This window comes from Anopheles marshallii, chromosome 2 (assembly GCF_943734725.1).
Source record: "Anopheles marshallii chromosome 2, idAnoMarsDA_429_01, whole genome shotgun sequence".
Classification (NCBI taxonomy): Eukaryota; Metazoa; Arthropoda; class Insecta; order Diptera; family Culicidae; genus Anopheles; species Anopheles marshallii.
The window spans coordinates 43,456,193-43,469,990 of NC_071326.1; the positions used below are offsets into that span (position 1 = coordinate 43,456,193).

Consider the following 13,798-nt stretch of genomic DNA (forward strand, 5'->3'; position numbering starts at 1 on the left):
AGTTGTTAAAGCGCGCGCAAAGAAGGAGGCTGCTGTAACGGCGACAGGCCACCACAGTTCACTTGTTATGCACGCTTTTACAGTCTCGCTTTTTTTTCCGCTTGCATCGGATCGAGAATTAACTAACGGACGGGACCGCAGAAGCCTGCGGGCCATACAGGGCGGGCATTAACTACACACATATGCACACGCTGACCCAACATCGGGTTGCGTTTTTCGCTTTGCCCGCCTCTAGGGTTTTGCTGCAACCGAACGTATGTCTTGTGCGTGTGTATGCATTTGCTTGTTTTCTGTATTCCACCCGACGGTGCCGTACTACCCCAACAAAAAAACGCGCAAATTGAGCATGTTGAGCACCCTCTCGTCAATTAAACCCGTCACCCTCCTGTGATTCGATTTGCACGTTTCGGTTTGCAGTGTGTGCGTACACGTATTTGCGGTTCCTGTTTTTGGGCGTCCCAAACACATTCGACGTGGCATTGTAACGCATCGTGTAAAGTCGTGTAATCGCGCTAGGGGCAGTGATGTTCGGTGCGATCGTCTAATCGCTTGGTAGCGACCGCATCTCTCGACGGGTCCTGTGGCGCAATGGATAACGCGTCTGACTACGGATCAGAAGATTCCAGGTTCGACTCCTGGCAGGATCGTTCGAGCACACACCGATGAAGGGGGTTGCATTTTTACTTTTTCTGATCTCATTTGGCCCACTCTTGGATGATCTCGTTCGGAAACAGGAGTCAGTGAGTCGGTACCGCACTATTATACAGTAATGACGGGTAGCAGAATAACGCCAACGACCTTATTCAATTGTGTCTACCTCACCTTCGCACTCGGCGGATCAACAACAACAATAACGGTAGGTAAGTGTCGAGACCCCTTCCTGCCTCATTGTTTAACGCTCCTAGCAGTAACATGCATGTAGGGTTGGTGTGTTTTTTGCATCTGCTGTTAAGTCTTGTAAACTATCCCTTCTTCATCGTATCGTAGTAAGATTGCTGCCACCTCAAGTGTGGCGAGAAAGAGAGGGAGAGAATGAGAGCGACGATCAAAGTTAGCAATGAAGGAGAAGGAAATAAGATTAGTGATAGAAGCGCAGAAATTCAACTCTGCATGGGGATCGGCTCTGTATACGCTTACGTCAAACCGTAACCACCACCACCACCAACCCCAACCAAACATCCCCGCCACCCACAGTAATCTTTCATATGCATCATCGTCACTGGTCGCGCCACATAACCTGAAAAAGCTTCATATTATTTGACATTGATCTACATATGCGAATGCCGCCTCGCGAACCATTTGTTGCTGCATTTAACCATCGACGCCATCGTACACGTATACATACATAGAAACCCTCTACTGCAGGGGTAGTTCTTTCGGGACATTACTGTGAGTTGTTTGTTGTTTTTATGTGTGTGTATATTTTTGTTGTTGCTTACTCCGCCATACGGGCAACACGGACACTCAATGGTTGCTTTGTTGGGTTGATGTTTAAATGGTGACGTTATGCGGGGTTTACCCCCTTGTTTGCCAAGCGATTCTCGCGTGTTGACGCACATTTTGGCCTGTGCTTTTGGATCGGTTGATCGGTTGATCTAATGCTCAATCCAGTTTCGGTTCACTTTCAACATGTATATATGATTGTGGTCCGAAACGTATCATTTTCTCTCTGTTGACCCGTTTTTCCTGACGCGCACACAACCCGGCAGCGAATATGTGGTGGTGAGCTGTCCTGTACCTTTAACCGTTCCGAGGATATAGTGAAAGGAAGCGATGGAATTTGTAGTGCAATGGGTCCGGAAATGAATCTGCGGAGTTGTTTTGTTCTTCTGCCCACTTTCACGAAAGTTGCTCTTTCTGGTGCTGGTTTTTCTAGCATTTTCCGAATGGTCCTTTGTCACGCCAGTGGATTCATACAGGGAGAGAAAGAGTGACGGCATTGAAGGTGGAAGTCGGCTGATACAGGGTTTTACACTTTAGTTTTGACTGGCAGCACACATTTTTTGACGCGCCGCACTCAATTTCTTGTCGCCGGCGCATAATTTTGATTACAAGCACCGAATTTTTGAACGGGAGCATTTAATTTTATCAGCCCGATTCTTGAAAGCTTTTAGGCCGCATGTTTATAACCCCCTTGTGAAAGATTGGTTTGAGTTTGAAGCACTTGTTTATATGCAAAATTGTTTGTTTTTTTGGTTACTTGATATTTTTTTGGGCAAAATATATTTAATAAATTATGAGAAAATTTATAAAACATATATTGGGTTACGTATTTGAAGTATTATGCCCAAATCCCTCAAATTGTATGTATGCAACAGATTTGTTTAAATGTGCAGTGGTGGATCCTTGGAGATAAACCTATGTCAATGGGATTGGTTCAACCTAGCTGCCAAATTGTGCTAACCGACAGAATCGCGGCAGATTTGTAATCTTCTCGAGAGTTATTCACGGACAACGGTGTAAAAATTTCGCAAAACTGAATATATTCGCACATAATACTGCTGCTACTAACAATAGTGTTGTGTGTAATTAGACAGGTACGTAATTGTTCGTTCGAAACTTAGAGAATCTGTTCAACCACGATCTTGTTTACAGGTATCACACAGGTATCAAAACGTGTTACATTTTTGCAACACATGAAGCTACGCATTCAAAAGAGGTACTGTATATTTTATCCTTGATCCTCCATTATTATTTATCCTCCAAGGATCCACCACTGCACATTTAAACAAATCTGTTGCATACATACAATTTGAGGGATTTGGGCATAATACTTCAAATACGTAACCCAATATATGTTTTATAAATTTTCTCATAATTTATTAAATATATTTTGCCCAAAAAATTATCAAGTAACCAAAAAAAACAAACAATTTTGCATATAAACAAGTGCTTCAAACTCAAACCAATCTTTCACAAGGGGGTTATAAACATGCGGCCTAAAAGCTTTTAAGAATCGGGCTGATAAAATTAAATGCTCCCGTTCAAAAATTCGGTGCTTGTAATCAAAAATATGTGCCGGCGACAAGAAATTGAGTGCGGCGCGTCAAAAAATGTGTGCTGCCAGTCAAAACTAAAGTGTAAAACCCTGTAAGGTCGTCCTCGCTATTGCAGGTTGTAATGAGCGACCACCGATGACGGTAGCGGACTTCCACGGATAAAGTCAATCCATGAAGGACATTCCCAACCATGGAAGAAAAGGGAAATAGGAAATGGTGCGTTACAGTTATTAGTTTTACGTAACTGATTTATGAAAGTTTATAATAAAAGAGCAATTGATTTGTTGCGATAAATATAGTAGACCCGCTTGTTGGAACATGACCAGAGTGAGCAAAACCCTAGAACTGCGATTAATCCACTTATGATGGCGTGTGGCGCTCGCGTTTGTCTTGTTGACACACTCGTCTTGTGCGCTACCTGGGAAGAAAAAAACACTTTAAACTCAGGCAAACAGACTGACCGTGAGATCGATGAGATGGGCTTGTGAGAAACCGCCGTACAGGGACGCGTGTCCGTGAGCGGTGAGTAGTGAGCGTGACGTGCGCATCTTCTTCATCCCTGCCGTCGTCATACATTAGTCACACGACGTTCAGCAAAAAGGGAAAGAACGTTCGTCCGAGGGGAAAACATCACACTATGCATGATCGTTCTCGTCGTCGTCGTCGATCGATGAATCACGCCGCGTATTCTGCCGTCCGTTTGCGCTCCTTCCGAATGTCGTACCCGTACAACCCGGGTCAATCAGACGGGGCTGGTATTTACGAAAACCACCCCTGGTTGACGAACGATATGGTTGTTTGGTTGAGTCACGCGAGTTGAACAGGATCGTTTTGGTTAAACTCGGGGCCGGGCTAATACGCTTTTGCGTGCAATGTTCTGCTATTCGCCACAAACGGAAACAGTGCGAAATGTTGGGCAATAATTCCCTTTTCATCTTTTCATTACGTACGAAGGTACAACAATGAGCCCTTATGTGCAAGGACCCGTAGGAAAATGCAACCGTGTGTCAAATGAATTTGGAATCGTATCGTATTGCATCCCATGGTGATGAGAAAAAAACGATGCATAAATATTGTTCGTATGTGGAAGTTTCGTTGGAAAAAGGCTAGTTGTGTAAGATGGAGTCATTGTTTCCTTCAAAGTATTGTATCAATCTGAAAAGTGAACAAGTTAAGCAGATTAATGGCTTAAGGAAAATTTACATTGTTCATGTGTTGTTTCTAATTACTTGTAGACGAGATTATTATGCCACAACATGATTTAAAGAACAGTTCGTAACGTGAACGAATGGTGACTTTTAATGTGAATAGTGTTGCAGTTACTTAGTTAAAGTTATAGAAACCACATCGGCTTAAAATTACTTCAATATACTCCACACGCCAGCATTCAAATATTAAAGGAGACCCTTTAAAAAGACTCCTTTTTTCGCTACCGTATGTAAATATGTTGTGTATGTTTAAAAAACACGACATTCCTATCATAAATGTCCCCCACTTCCCAGTACCCTATGCTACGCTCCGGTTCTATTCCATGCGAACTTTACTGACATCATATAGTAGCACCACCAGTGCCCAGGTATCGAACGCAACGCCGCCAAAAAGAGTCAAAGTGTGTTGGATACGCGCCGCGTACGATGTACGTGCCTGTTACCACACGCGAGGATTTTTTGGGGTGTGTGTTTTTTTTATGTTTTGTGTATCTCCACACTCTCGCCGCATACTACGCCGCTTACGGTGTGTGTCTCAGTTGCCACCGTGAAAGGGGTCTTACACATATGTTGGTGCACATCGATTTGTGTTGCGTGTTGATGGAAGCAAAGCGGAACGAAAGGCGCTGAGAAATAATGCATATCCTAAAGAATCCTCCATTTCCGGATCGAAACCGAAGTGATCCTTACGATGGCGGTGGAATGTTTTTGAACACCGATACCGTATCGGGAAAAGATGTGCACCAATTTCCTCCGATTGGGAGACGATTTAATCCCTGCGTATGGCGGTGTACGTTCGATTCCGTAGTAGCAAAAATGGCCCAAGAATCACAGCAAAAACAAATTCCCCAACAGACACTGAGCGCCCACCACGAATCAACGCCTGCTTAGCGCGGAGTGAGCATGAGTGAGAGACGGGTTCGGAGGTGAGCAGCTTTTTCATCGCGACTCGGGTACTCACCGCTGTCATATAATTTGCGAAGCTTCTTCTTCGTGTTGTGCTACATTTTCTCTTTCACACCGTCACGTTTGGTTTAGGTTGGGAGCAGGAAAAGGAAAGCGACCGAAGAAGTATATCCTGGTTGCCATCGATACGTATTCTTCGGGGGTAGCCCCGTATCCGATTTTCGTCCATTTGATTGCTGGCCAAGAACACAGCGACGTGTTCTGTAATAAAGAAAAAGGAAATACACACAGTGATCGCGTTCCTTTTGCTTGTCGTTTTCCTTGACTTGGCCCCAAAGGAAGCTGTTTACCCTTTCGGTGTTAATGTTCGTTAAGTGTGTGCCGTATTGTTATTTGACTAATTAAGGAGGAATGAAATAACCAAGAAAATGTCATTTTGTGTTTTTGTATTAATTTTACATAAACGAAACGTTTCGGAAGCAGAAGAACATCACTGTCGTGCCCTGACGCACCATAAAGCGGTGAGAATGGCAACAGACAGTAGAGGTGCTGCTAATGAGTCGCATTCGTCTCACTTAAAGCCGACTCGTCTTTAACGCCAACTGCCAACTGTTGTCCGAGTGTGTGGTGATAACAAATAATTAACATATGCTCCCGCGGTAGCACGCACTATCATACACATGCACATCTCGGACGTGCTTGGTGCGTGATAAAACGGGTTCAAACGAGGAGCAATAGAAAAAAAAAAAACGGTCCCCTTCTTACTCACTAATCGTTTGTGAGTGATTTGAAGAATGAGAGAGAGAGAGACCCTACATGAAAGAATTCCGCCCGTAAAATGAAGCATTGGGCAAACAGGGTAGGTGATGTAGTAGTGCGAACGGGCGCGCTTACCCTGACCCTTCCTCCTCCTTCGCATCGCACCCGCGGGTCCTTGAGTTTGTGATTTGTTTGCTGGTTTTCCTTGTGCTTTTACGTGTCGTTATTTCTCCGTTCGCTTTTCGGGTGCTGCGTTTTCGACCTGATCGACCAGCTGTTTCACCCTCCAGTGCCCTGCGGCTCACACGGTTTTGCAGAAGGCAACGGCGATGCATAGGAATAATGAGTGAACTTTGTTCAACAGAAGCCCAACAAACACGGCAACGCGGCGTATCGGTGCCGGGAATAAGTGTAGAACCGAGAACCAGATCGAATATACAACGTGTGTAATGAATTTCAACCGAATACAAATAAACACCGCTTAGTACACCCACAGGCAGGACGGTCCGTTTGTGTGCCTGTGGTGGAAATTCGCATTGCATTTGTCGTGCTCGTGCACGCGCACGCACGCGAACAGCAAACGACAACAAGCGGGTGTGTGGGAGCTATGAAGCTGTCAAAACAAGTGTCACAAACGTGGTGGTTTTCCCGTCGGGTGAAGTAGGCCTTGCTATTTCTTCGCACTGGCTAGTCCCCAACGGGCATGCGATTCTCCTTTGCGTGTGTGTGTGTGTGGAGAAATGTGATGCGTGCAGTTTATAATAAATCCCCGCTCCACACTTCACTCTCTATTTCCCCCGCTCTTGCTGTTGCTTCTTTCGTCAACCGTAACTACAACCCAACAAACAAGGTGCGTACGCAGCTTAATTTCCGTGTACGAGTGCAATACAGCAAAACAAAAAAAAAATCCTCACTCAGTGAGTAACTCTCTGGGTCTCTTCCCCGTCTCCGGCGGGAAGAGTGAGCTCGTCATGAATTTATCTTCTCGTACGTGTTTCACACACCGTGCACATCATCTTCACCGGTTCGAGCCAATCGAACAGACCTTCGAATTGCGGTTCGTTCGCGGTGGGTTTAGGTAGCGTTTTCCTTGAGTTTTAAATATTGCTGTTGTTTGCCTGCTGTTGCTTTAGCGATCTCGTGTAGAAATCGGTTTGCCAATGCACTCTCCGTGTACTGACTGCGTGCGATTTTTACCTTGCGGAGCTTGACGAGTGCGGGTGTTTTGGGGGGTTGGGGGAGATTGTCTTTGCAGTTTTTTTTTTGTTTTTGAATATTTCCTCCTTCAGTCTGTTCGCTTTGTTAATCGAGCATTGGATGAGGGAAGGAAATTGAACCCATACGCTAGCCTAGTGTGTGCGAGTTCCTTGGAGCGTTATTGAAGCAGTATTGAAAAAGGGCAAACGATCGTCCTATCTTAAAGAGCCTAATTTTCGAACAACAAAAGAGGGATGAAAAACACAATTCCACCAATCGTGCGCCCGTATCGTGATTATTGTCGCCGATGAGAGTGATTCACCGTGAGCTCACACTGCGTGAGCTGCTCGTTCGAGACGCTGTGGTGTGAACGAGAAAAGGTGAGAGACGGACGATATCGGGGTTTTTTTTTTACATAATAAAGAAACAAAAGAATCGACCGTCTCTCGTGGTGCGTACTTACCCCACCTCTGCGGCAACAAACATCCCCTGTCCTCCGCCCCGAATATACCCATCCCTAGTGGTGGGGAACCGTTTTAGAGCACTCCGGCACAGCTGATTCCGAAAATACGCTTCTTCGCCCGTAGCGTTCATACGCGCGTGTACGTACACAATCGCACACAACTACTCATAGCGTGTACAGTGCCGTGAGTGCTCCGGGTTGTGTGTTTTTACACGGCTACACTGTAAACGGTGTAGAATGACGGAACACGGATCGGGTCACTCACCGTCTCACGGCCGCCGTGCATTGTCGTCGTTTCTCTCTGGCGCGCGGCTGGAGCGCGCCGTGAGACGGCCGTGTGCGCTCGTTGGGTTCGCCACACAACCGAGCACGGGCTGCCTGCGTGCTGTTCGTTCGACGGGTGCGTTCCCGGTCGCTCGGGGACACTCGAATCATTTTCGTTCCGGCGTTCGAGCGTGCAGCAACACGGCGGGCATGTAAACGTGCGCGTTTGATACTAGGCCCCTTTATAAGAAAAGCCAGTGGATGTGTGTGATAAACCTCAGGAAGGGACACATTCGTGTTGATCAACTATTATCCTTCGTTTTGTGAGAATATAAACATAAATTAAAAAAATAAAAACAAAACGATACGTGCTCGGCTGGAATTGAGGAATATATTTAACGCAAAATTATTTATGTTACAACTTGCCAACCCGGAAAGGAAGTCGTTGGTGAAATGTGAAGCCAAGACGAAGGGAAGTTAATGTGAAAACAAAAAAGGAGTACATTTGATCGCAGTATCAAATCAACTACAGCACAGTGCAATAACAGTGAGAATAAAAACAGAAAGTGGTACTCTGCAATCGGAAGTCGCGTGTCAATTTACCACTTTGTTGTTGCTCTCTCTCCCGTTTTGGGGAAATACTTTCGTTTTTTTTCCCCTGTGTTGTTGCTTCCTAATATCGTGCACACGTGCAACGGTGTCGGTTCTCCCGTTTGGATGCGATTCGTAAGCGCGTTCGAACATCAACGGATACACACGCCGTGCGATAATCACATCGGAGAAGCGCATCATCTCTCGCGAACGTCAAAGGAGGCCGTGTAGTGTGGTTTTTCCTCGTGAGAAAATTGTTCGGTGCGTTTGCTACTTGGAGTTTGGCCCTTGGAGCTCGGGGTGCCCTTAGACCATTCCACCGCTGGAAGTGTTGCGGGAGGGGTTTTGTGAACGAGTGCACGCGCCGTCTGTGTTGTGTGCGGAGTGACTCGTTAAACTACTCCTTCCTAACGGCCTACCTAACGGGGCAAGGTCGACGGCGGCATTGATCGAGTAAGACAAACGGGTTTCGAAACACACCAAACCCCGTCCATTTGGTCCAACCCGTCTGTCCATCGCGTGATTCTGTGTGCGTGTACGTCTAGTACGTTGGCCAAAGTGTTCCTAAAAAGTGCAACTTGCCTCCCCTCCCCCCATCCCACGCATTGTGTTGTTGTGCCAATAGGAAAGAAAGAATTACCACCAGCCTCCAAAAACGCAACGGGCTGTAACACCGCGTAACGCCGTCACTCTGGTAGTAACGGGTATGTGTGTGCGTTATAGAAATTGAAAAGTGAATGAATTTAGAGCGTGAACTAGAAACGGAAAACGCGTAAATAGTAGGCGCGAGTATATGAGAAAGTGTTTAGTTAGAGTGTGGAAAGAAAGGAATATACTGCGTCCACCTTCAATAGCACATAGTTGACACTTCGTCCGCGTTTAATCGGTGCAGCCAACTTGCACCTAAAGCTGAAAAACCCTGAGCAATTATAAATCGGCAGCAGGCGATTAGTGAACAAAGCTCGTGGTGTGCGATCTACCTTCGCAAAAAGAGCTTTCGTATCGGGTGATCTGTGAGTGTGTGCGTGTGTGTGTGGGAGAGCTTTCACAGCCGCAGCCCAATATCGCCATCATTGCCATGACCCTGCCAACCAACAGTACGTCCACCGTGGCCGAGGACGATTCGGACATGTTTGGGCCGCCCCATTCCTCGCCACCGATCCGCCGCAATCGCCCGAAGGTGCCGATGATCTCGCCACAGCTGAAGCAGCGTGAGGTGCGCAAACGGATCCTGCAGCTGTGCGTGCACAAGCTGGAACGCATCAAGGACTCGGAGCGCAACCTGCGCCGATCGGTGTGCATCAACAACACGTACTCGCGCCTCACCGATGACATACGGCGTGAAAAGCAGCACAAGCTCCTGATGCTCTCCAATCTCGCCAAGTAAGTATCGTTACCATCCCCGCTTGCTACTACTGAAACGTAAGTGTGACGTTTAATTGTCCAGTGGATCGATTGCGTGCGTACCACACCGGGGGGAGAGCGTGATTGGGAAGTGAAACAAGTGTGCGGAAGAGTGGGGGGAAAGTACTTGCACGCGCGTCGTGCGATGAGTGTAAAGTTGTGCCGACGACAAGTTGAACCGAGAGCGAGATGTGAAGCGAGATGGCCTGTGGATGAGATGCATAACGGGTTTTTTATCTCACCGTGCCTGCGAGTGAATAATCCTACGCGAGAGGAAACGGAATGCCTCGAAGAGAACGAACATTTGTGCTCTGGATGTCGGTGCCGTGAGGTCCATTAGAAGTGGAAACAAAAAAAAAAAACGATATATTGTTTATTACCACCGCAACAGTAAGGTTCGATGGAGCTAGAAGGAGGTCGGAAACGGTGTTGAAGATCCGCTGCGGAGCGGAAAGGTTTTATGCTCCTCCTCACACAAAACATGTGTGTGATGCGGAGGATCAAGCGAAGTGAAGCGTGTGCACGCGGCGGTGACTTTTAACATTCACAAACACGCGGGTGTTTGATGTTGCGGCTATTGTTTCATCACTGAACTATAATTCGATTGATTTCTTCCGTATTATGTGCCGCTCAACGCGCTCTGCTCTCTCACTCGTTCTGATGAGGGAAGATGATCTGGCAGGGCACTAAAAATAGCAAAAACCGAAAATAACAATACGACAAGTTGCAGAGACCGCCAGGTCTCTCGGGGGTATGGGTGTGGATGGGGCATCAGCTTCTGGGGCCACCGTTTGATATGCTGGATGGAAGAGACGAGAGAAAGGGGGTGGGAATGGTAGTGGAGCATGTATGGGTTTTGCAAGGAAGGTAGCTAAAATTCACTAGATGGCTAATTTTAGACAGTTTTTCCTGCTCTCGCAAGTAAAGAAGCACGCGAAAGATGCGATAATTTCCATATCGAACCGTACCTTCCAATACACATGCAAAACAGATGCTAAGTAGCGGTTAGTGACGTATAGCGAACGGTGACGTTATCTTGACGTTAGACGTTCGGAAAGAGGCAAAAACCGGACCGAAAGTCATGCCCACCAGATGGCTAAACCGCCAATACCACCAGAAGTAAATGGTAGTAGTGTTACAGTTGTTGTACTAATATAAGCTTACCATAGATAAGCATCACTATCGCACAACAGAAACAACAGTTGGTGAATAACCCATACCAACACGCCCCCACCAAACACATCAACGCACACGTAGATTCACGCTTCTCTTATTCAATTAATGCTCTGTGTGTACGCACACCGGAGCATTGATTGCCAGTCTGTGAATCTCGTTGCTTGCCGTTTTCGTACATTTTCGTAGTAGGCGTCTGTCATTCATGTGACGTCACGAGTGACATTAGCGTAAAACGTCACACTGGTTTCGCAGAAATCGATCGAGGCTCGTACGTTCTATTCTGGGAAACGACGACGGAGTACGGCAAATCAATCGATTATCTGTTGTTGCTGTTTACTGACTAGTGATACTACGCGTTGGGGAGTGTTGTTTGTTATGCCGCAATGGTGATTTTTTGTTATTAACAAATTAATTTACGTATTGCTTCGTTTTGCGTTTCTTCCTTTTTTTTTCGTGCAGATCTAACGATAGTTCCCGGAAGCAGCTCGACAAGGACGATGTGTCGTCGGAGGATTGCATTAACAACAATATTACCAATGCCAACAACAACAATCATCACCATCACCTTCACCACCATCACCACCATCACCTGCACCATCACGGCAGCAGCAGTTGCAGCGACGAGCTCGGCGAGTTTGTGCACAACAATGAAAATATGAACAACAACTGTCAGCTGCAGCATAATCATAATCTATCCTCGCAACACCACCACAACCACCTCAACCACCACCAGCACCTGCAGGCGCTGCACCAGCGGTTGTCTCAGTCCCACCACCATCTGCACCAAGCGGCCAACGCACATCAGCCAGCGAATAACAGCACCGGTGCGGACGTATGCCACGGAACCACCACTACTTCCAACTGCATCGCCAGCAACACCTCCACCCTGTCGGACTCTACCACCACCACTACCATCCCGTCAGACGCAGACCGACCGGTGAGCCAAAGAAAGTCGTCCTCCGTCGAGACGGATCTGGAGTCGCTCGATCGGGAATTGTGCGCGCTGGACGCGGCAATGCCGCTGGTCGATCCGGAGATAACGCAGGGTGCGGAACAGCTCGAACAGGCGATGGTGTCACGCAAGCGCAAGTTTGCTTCGATTGACGACGACGACAGTGATCGGTTGGTGCGGGAAGCGCTGTCACAGATCTACTTCCCCAGTGCCGGCCGTCTCCTCACGGGAATAGACGATTGTCCGCCGGCGACGGAGAACGGTAGTGGCGTTGAGCGGTCGGTCAATGGGGACGATGGACCCCACGACGGTGAATGTATCATCTCATCCAAGCGACCAAAGATCGGTGATCTGCTGGATCATCAGCAAAGCCAGCAGCAGCAGTTGCATTCCTTCTCGCATCCCTTCCTGCACCCGTTCCATCCACTGCCGGATCTGGCCGGGTTCGACTATCAGGTGCACCATCACCATCAGAAGGAGTTCGAGGTGATCATGGATGCGTTACGGCTCGGCGTTAGCAATGGTGGTGCAATGGCGGCTGCGGCCGTCGTAGCAGCCACGTCCGCGGCCGGTGCAGCGGCTGCGGCAGCGGCAGCAGCAGCGGCCGCCGCTGCCGCCACCGGTAACGCAACCGGTACGGCGATGGGCTGCGGCGTTACGGGCAGTGCGGCCGGAAATGGTGCGGTGGTGATGGCCAACAACGTTACCGGGACGAACGCTTCCTGCAATGGTACGGTTGGGGGTGGTGGTGTCGATTCCTGCGGCCAGGCGGCCATGCTGATGGGCACAGACGGTGGTGCTAGCGTGTTCCACAATCTCGTCGTTACGTCGCTGGAAACTTGAAAGTAGGCCGCCGACCCAACGGCACGCTCGGTGCGTCTGTGCGAATGGCTGCTGTAGCAGAAGTGGTGGTAATAGTAATAGTAGTAGTGTATAGTACAAGCAGTAACGGTGTCGTGCAGTGTGTGCGTGTGTATGTGTGCGCTTCCCATCCTCCATAACGTTAACGTAATTCTTAATTTATTTGCCCTAAAACTGCGCATAACGTTCCCGTAGACGAAGTAGATGAGGAAGAAGTGCCTCACATTGGAAGGGAAATTGATTTCACTTTTTGTTTCGCGTTTTCCCCTTTGCATGGTATGCAATGATAACGCACGCACACATACACACCCACACGCACACGTACACACCGAATAAGCTTATTGGATGCGATACGTCCTCATTGGGTGCGTTCCAAATAATAGAAGGTGTTAAAGTACAGGTTGACCATTTCCCAACGGCACGGAGACACCCCAATCAATTTGCCTAGAGGAAGGAACGAAGCCGTCGTGCGTCACATTAGACAATTTTATTTAGTTCAAGCTTAGTTCAAGCCGAATACAAGCGGTTCGGTTTTTGTGTTAGGGAAAATTTTATTTTAATTGCAAAACAAACCACCAAAATCATACAAAAACCGAACGCTGCATTATGGGAGACATTTGTTTTCTGGAAACAAAATGGGGTTTTAGGTTAATTTTATCGTAATTCATTATATTATTCATGTTTTATTAATATTATTCTTATTGTTTGCAAAACTATCAGGTCCACTCCTCATTGGGACACTTTCCTTATCGTCCCTCCCCCATCGGCGGGAAACTAAACCAAGGAAAACGAAGGGGTGAAAGGGAAACAAATGGTGAAGTAGAAACTCTGTTGATCGCCGAAAAGTGCATTTCGTCACACGCAGCGCAGGATTGATTTGACTGAATTATTGTGCCGCCCTTTATTATTTTTTTTGCAAGCGGATGCTTGTTGCAATAGTGTCGGGAAACGGTGTAATATATATTTAACGCGCAGTGTCCAATACGCACAAAATCGCAATAGAACTTTGTGCAAATAT

The 13,798-nt window shown here is 47.3% G+C and overlaps 1 protein-coding gene and 1 non-coding gene across 2 annotated transcripts; both read left to right on the forward strand.

Moving 5' to 3' along the window:
• The first annotated feature begins 574 nt into the window (after positions 1 to 574).
• Trnar-acg (transfer RNA arginine (anticodon ACG)) lies at positions 575 to 647 on the forward strand. Its single transcript has one exon. It is a non-coding gene; the product is annotated as a tRNA-Arg (tRNA).
• An 8,818-nt stretch (positions 648 to 9,465) lies between these two features.
• LOC128708618 (uncharacterized) lies at positions 9,466 to 12,762 on the forward strand. Its single transcript, XM_053803597.1, has 2 exons — positions 9,466 to 9,770; positions 11,427 to 12,762. The coding sequence occupies exons 1-2, from the start codon at positions 9,466 to 9,468 to the stop codon at positions 12,760 to 12,762; spliced, it is 1,641 nt and encodes a 546-aa protein (XP_053659572.1).
• The last annotated feature ends 1,036 nt before the right edge of the window (positions 12,763 to 13,798 follow it).

Coding starts and splice junctions, on each gene's coding strand:
- LOC128708618 (XM_053803597.1), top strand. CDS start 9,466: ATGACCCTGCCAACCAACAGTACGTCCACCGTGGCCGAGGACGATTCG. Junction 9,771..11,426: donor ATGCTCTCCAATCTCGCCAA/GTAAGTATCGTT, acceptor TTTTTCGTGCAG/ATCTAACGATAGTTCCCGGA.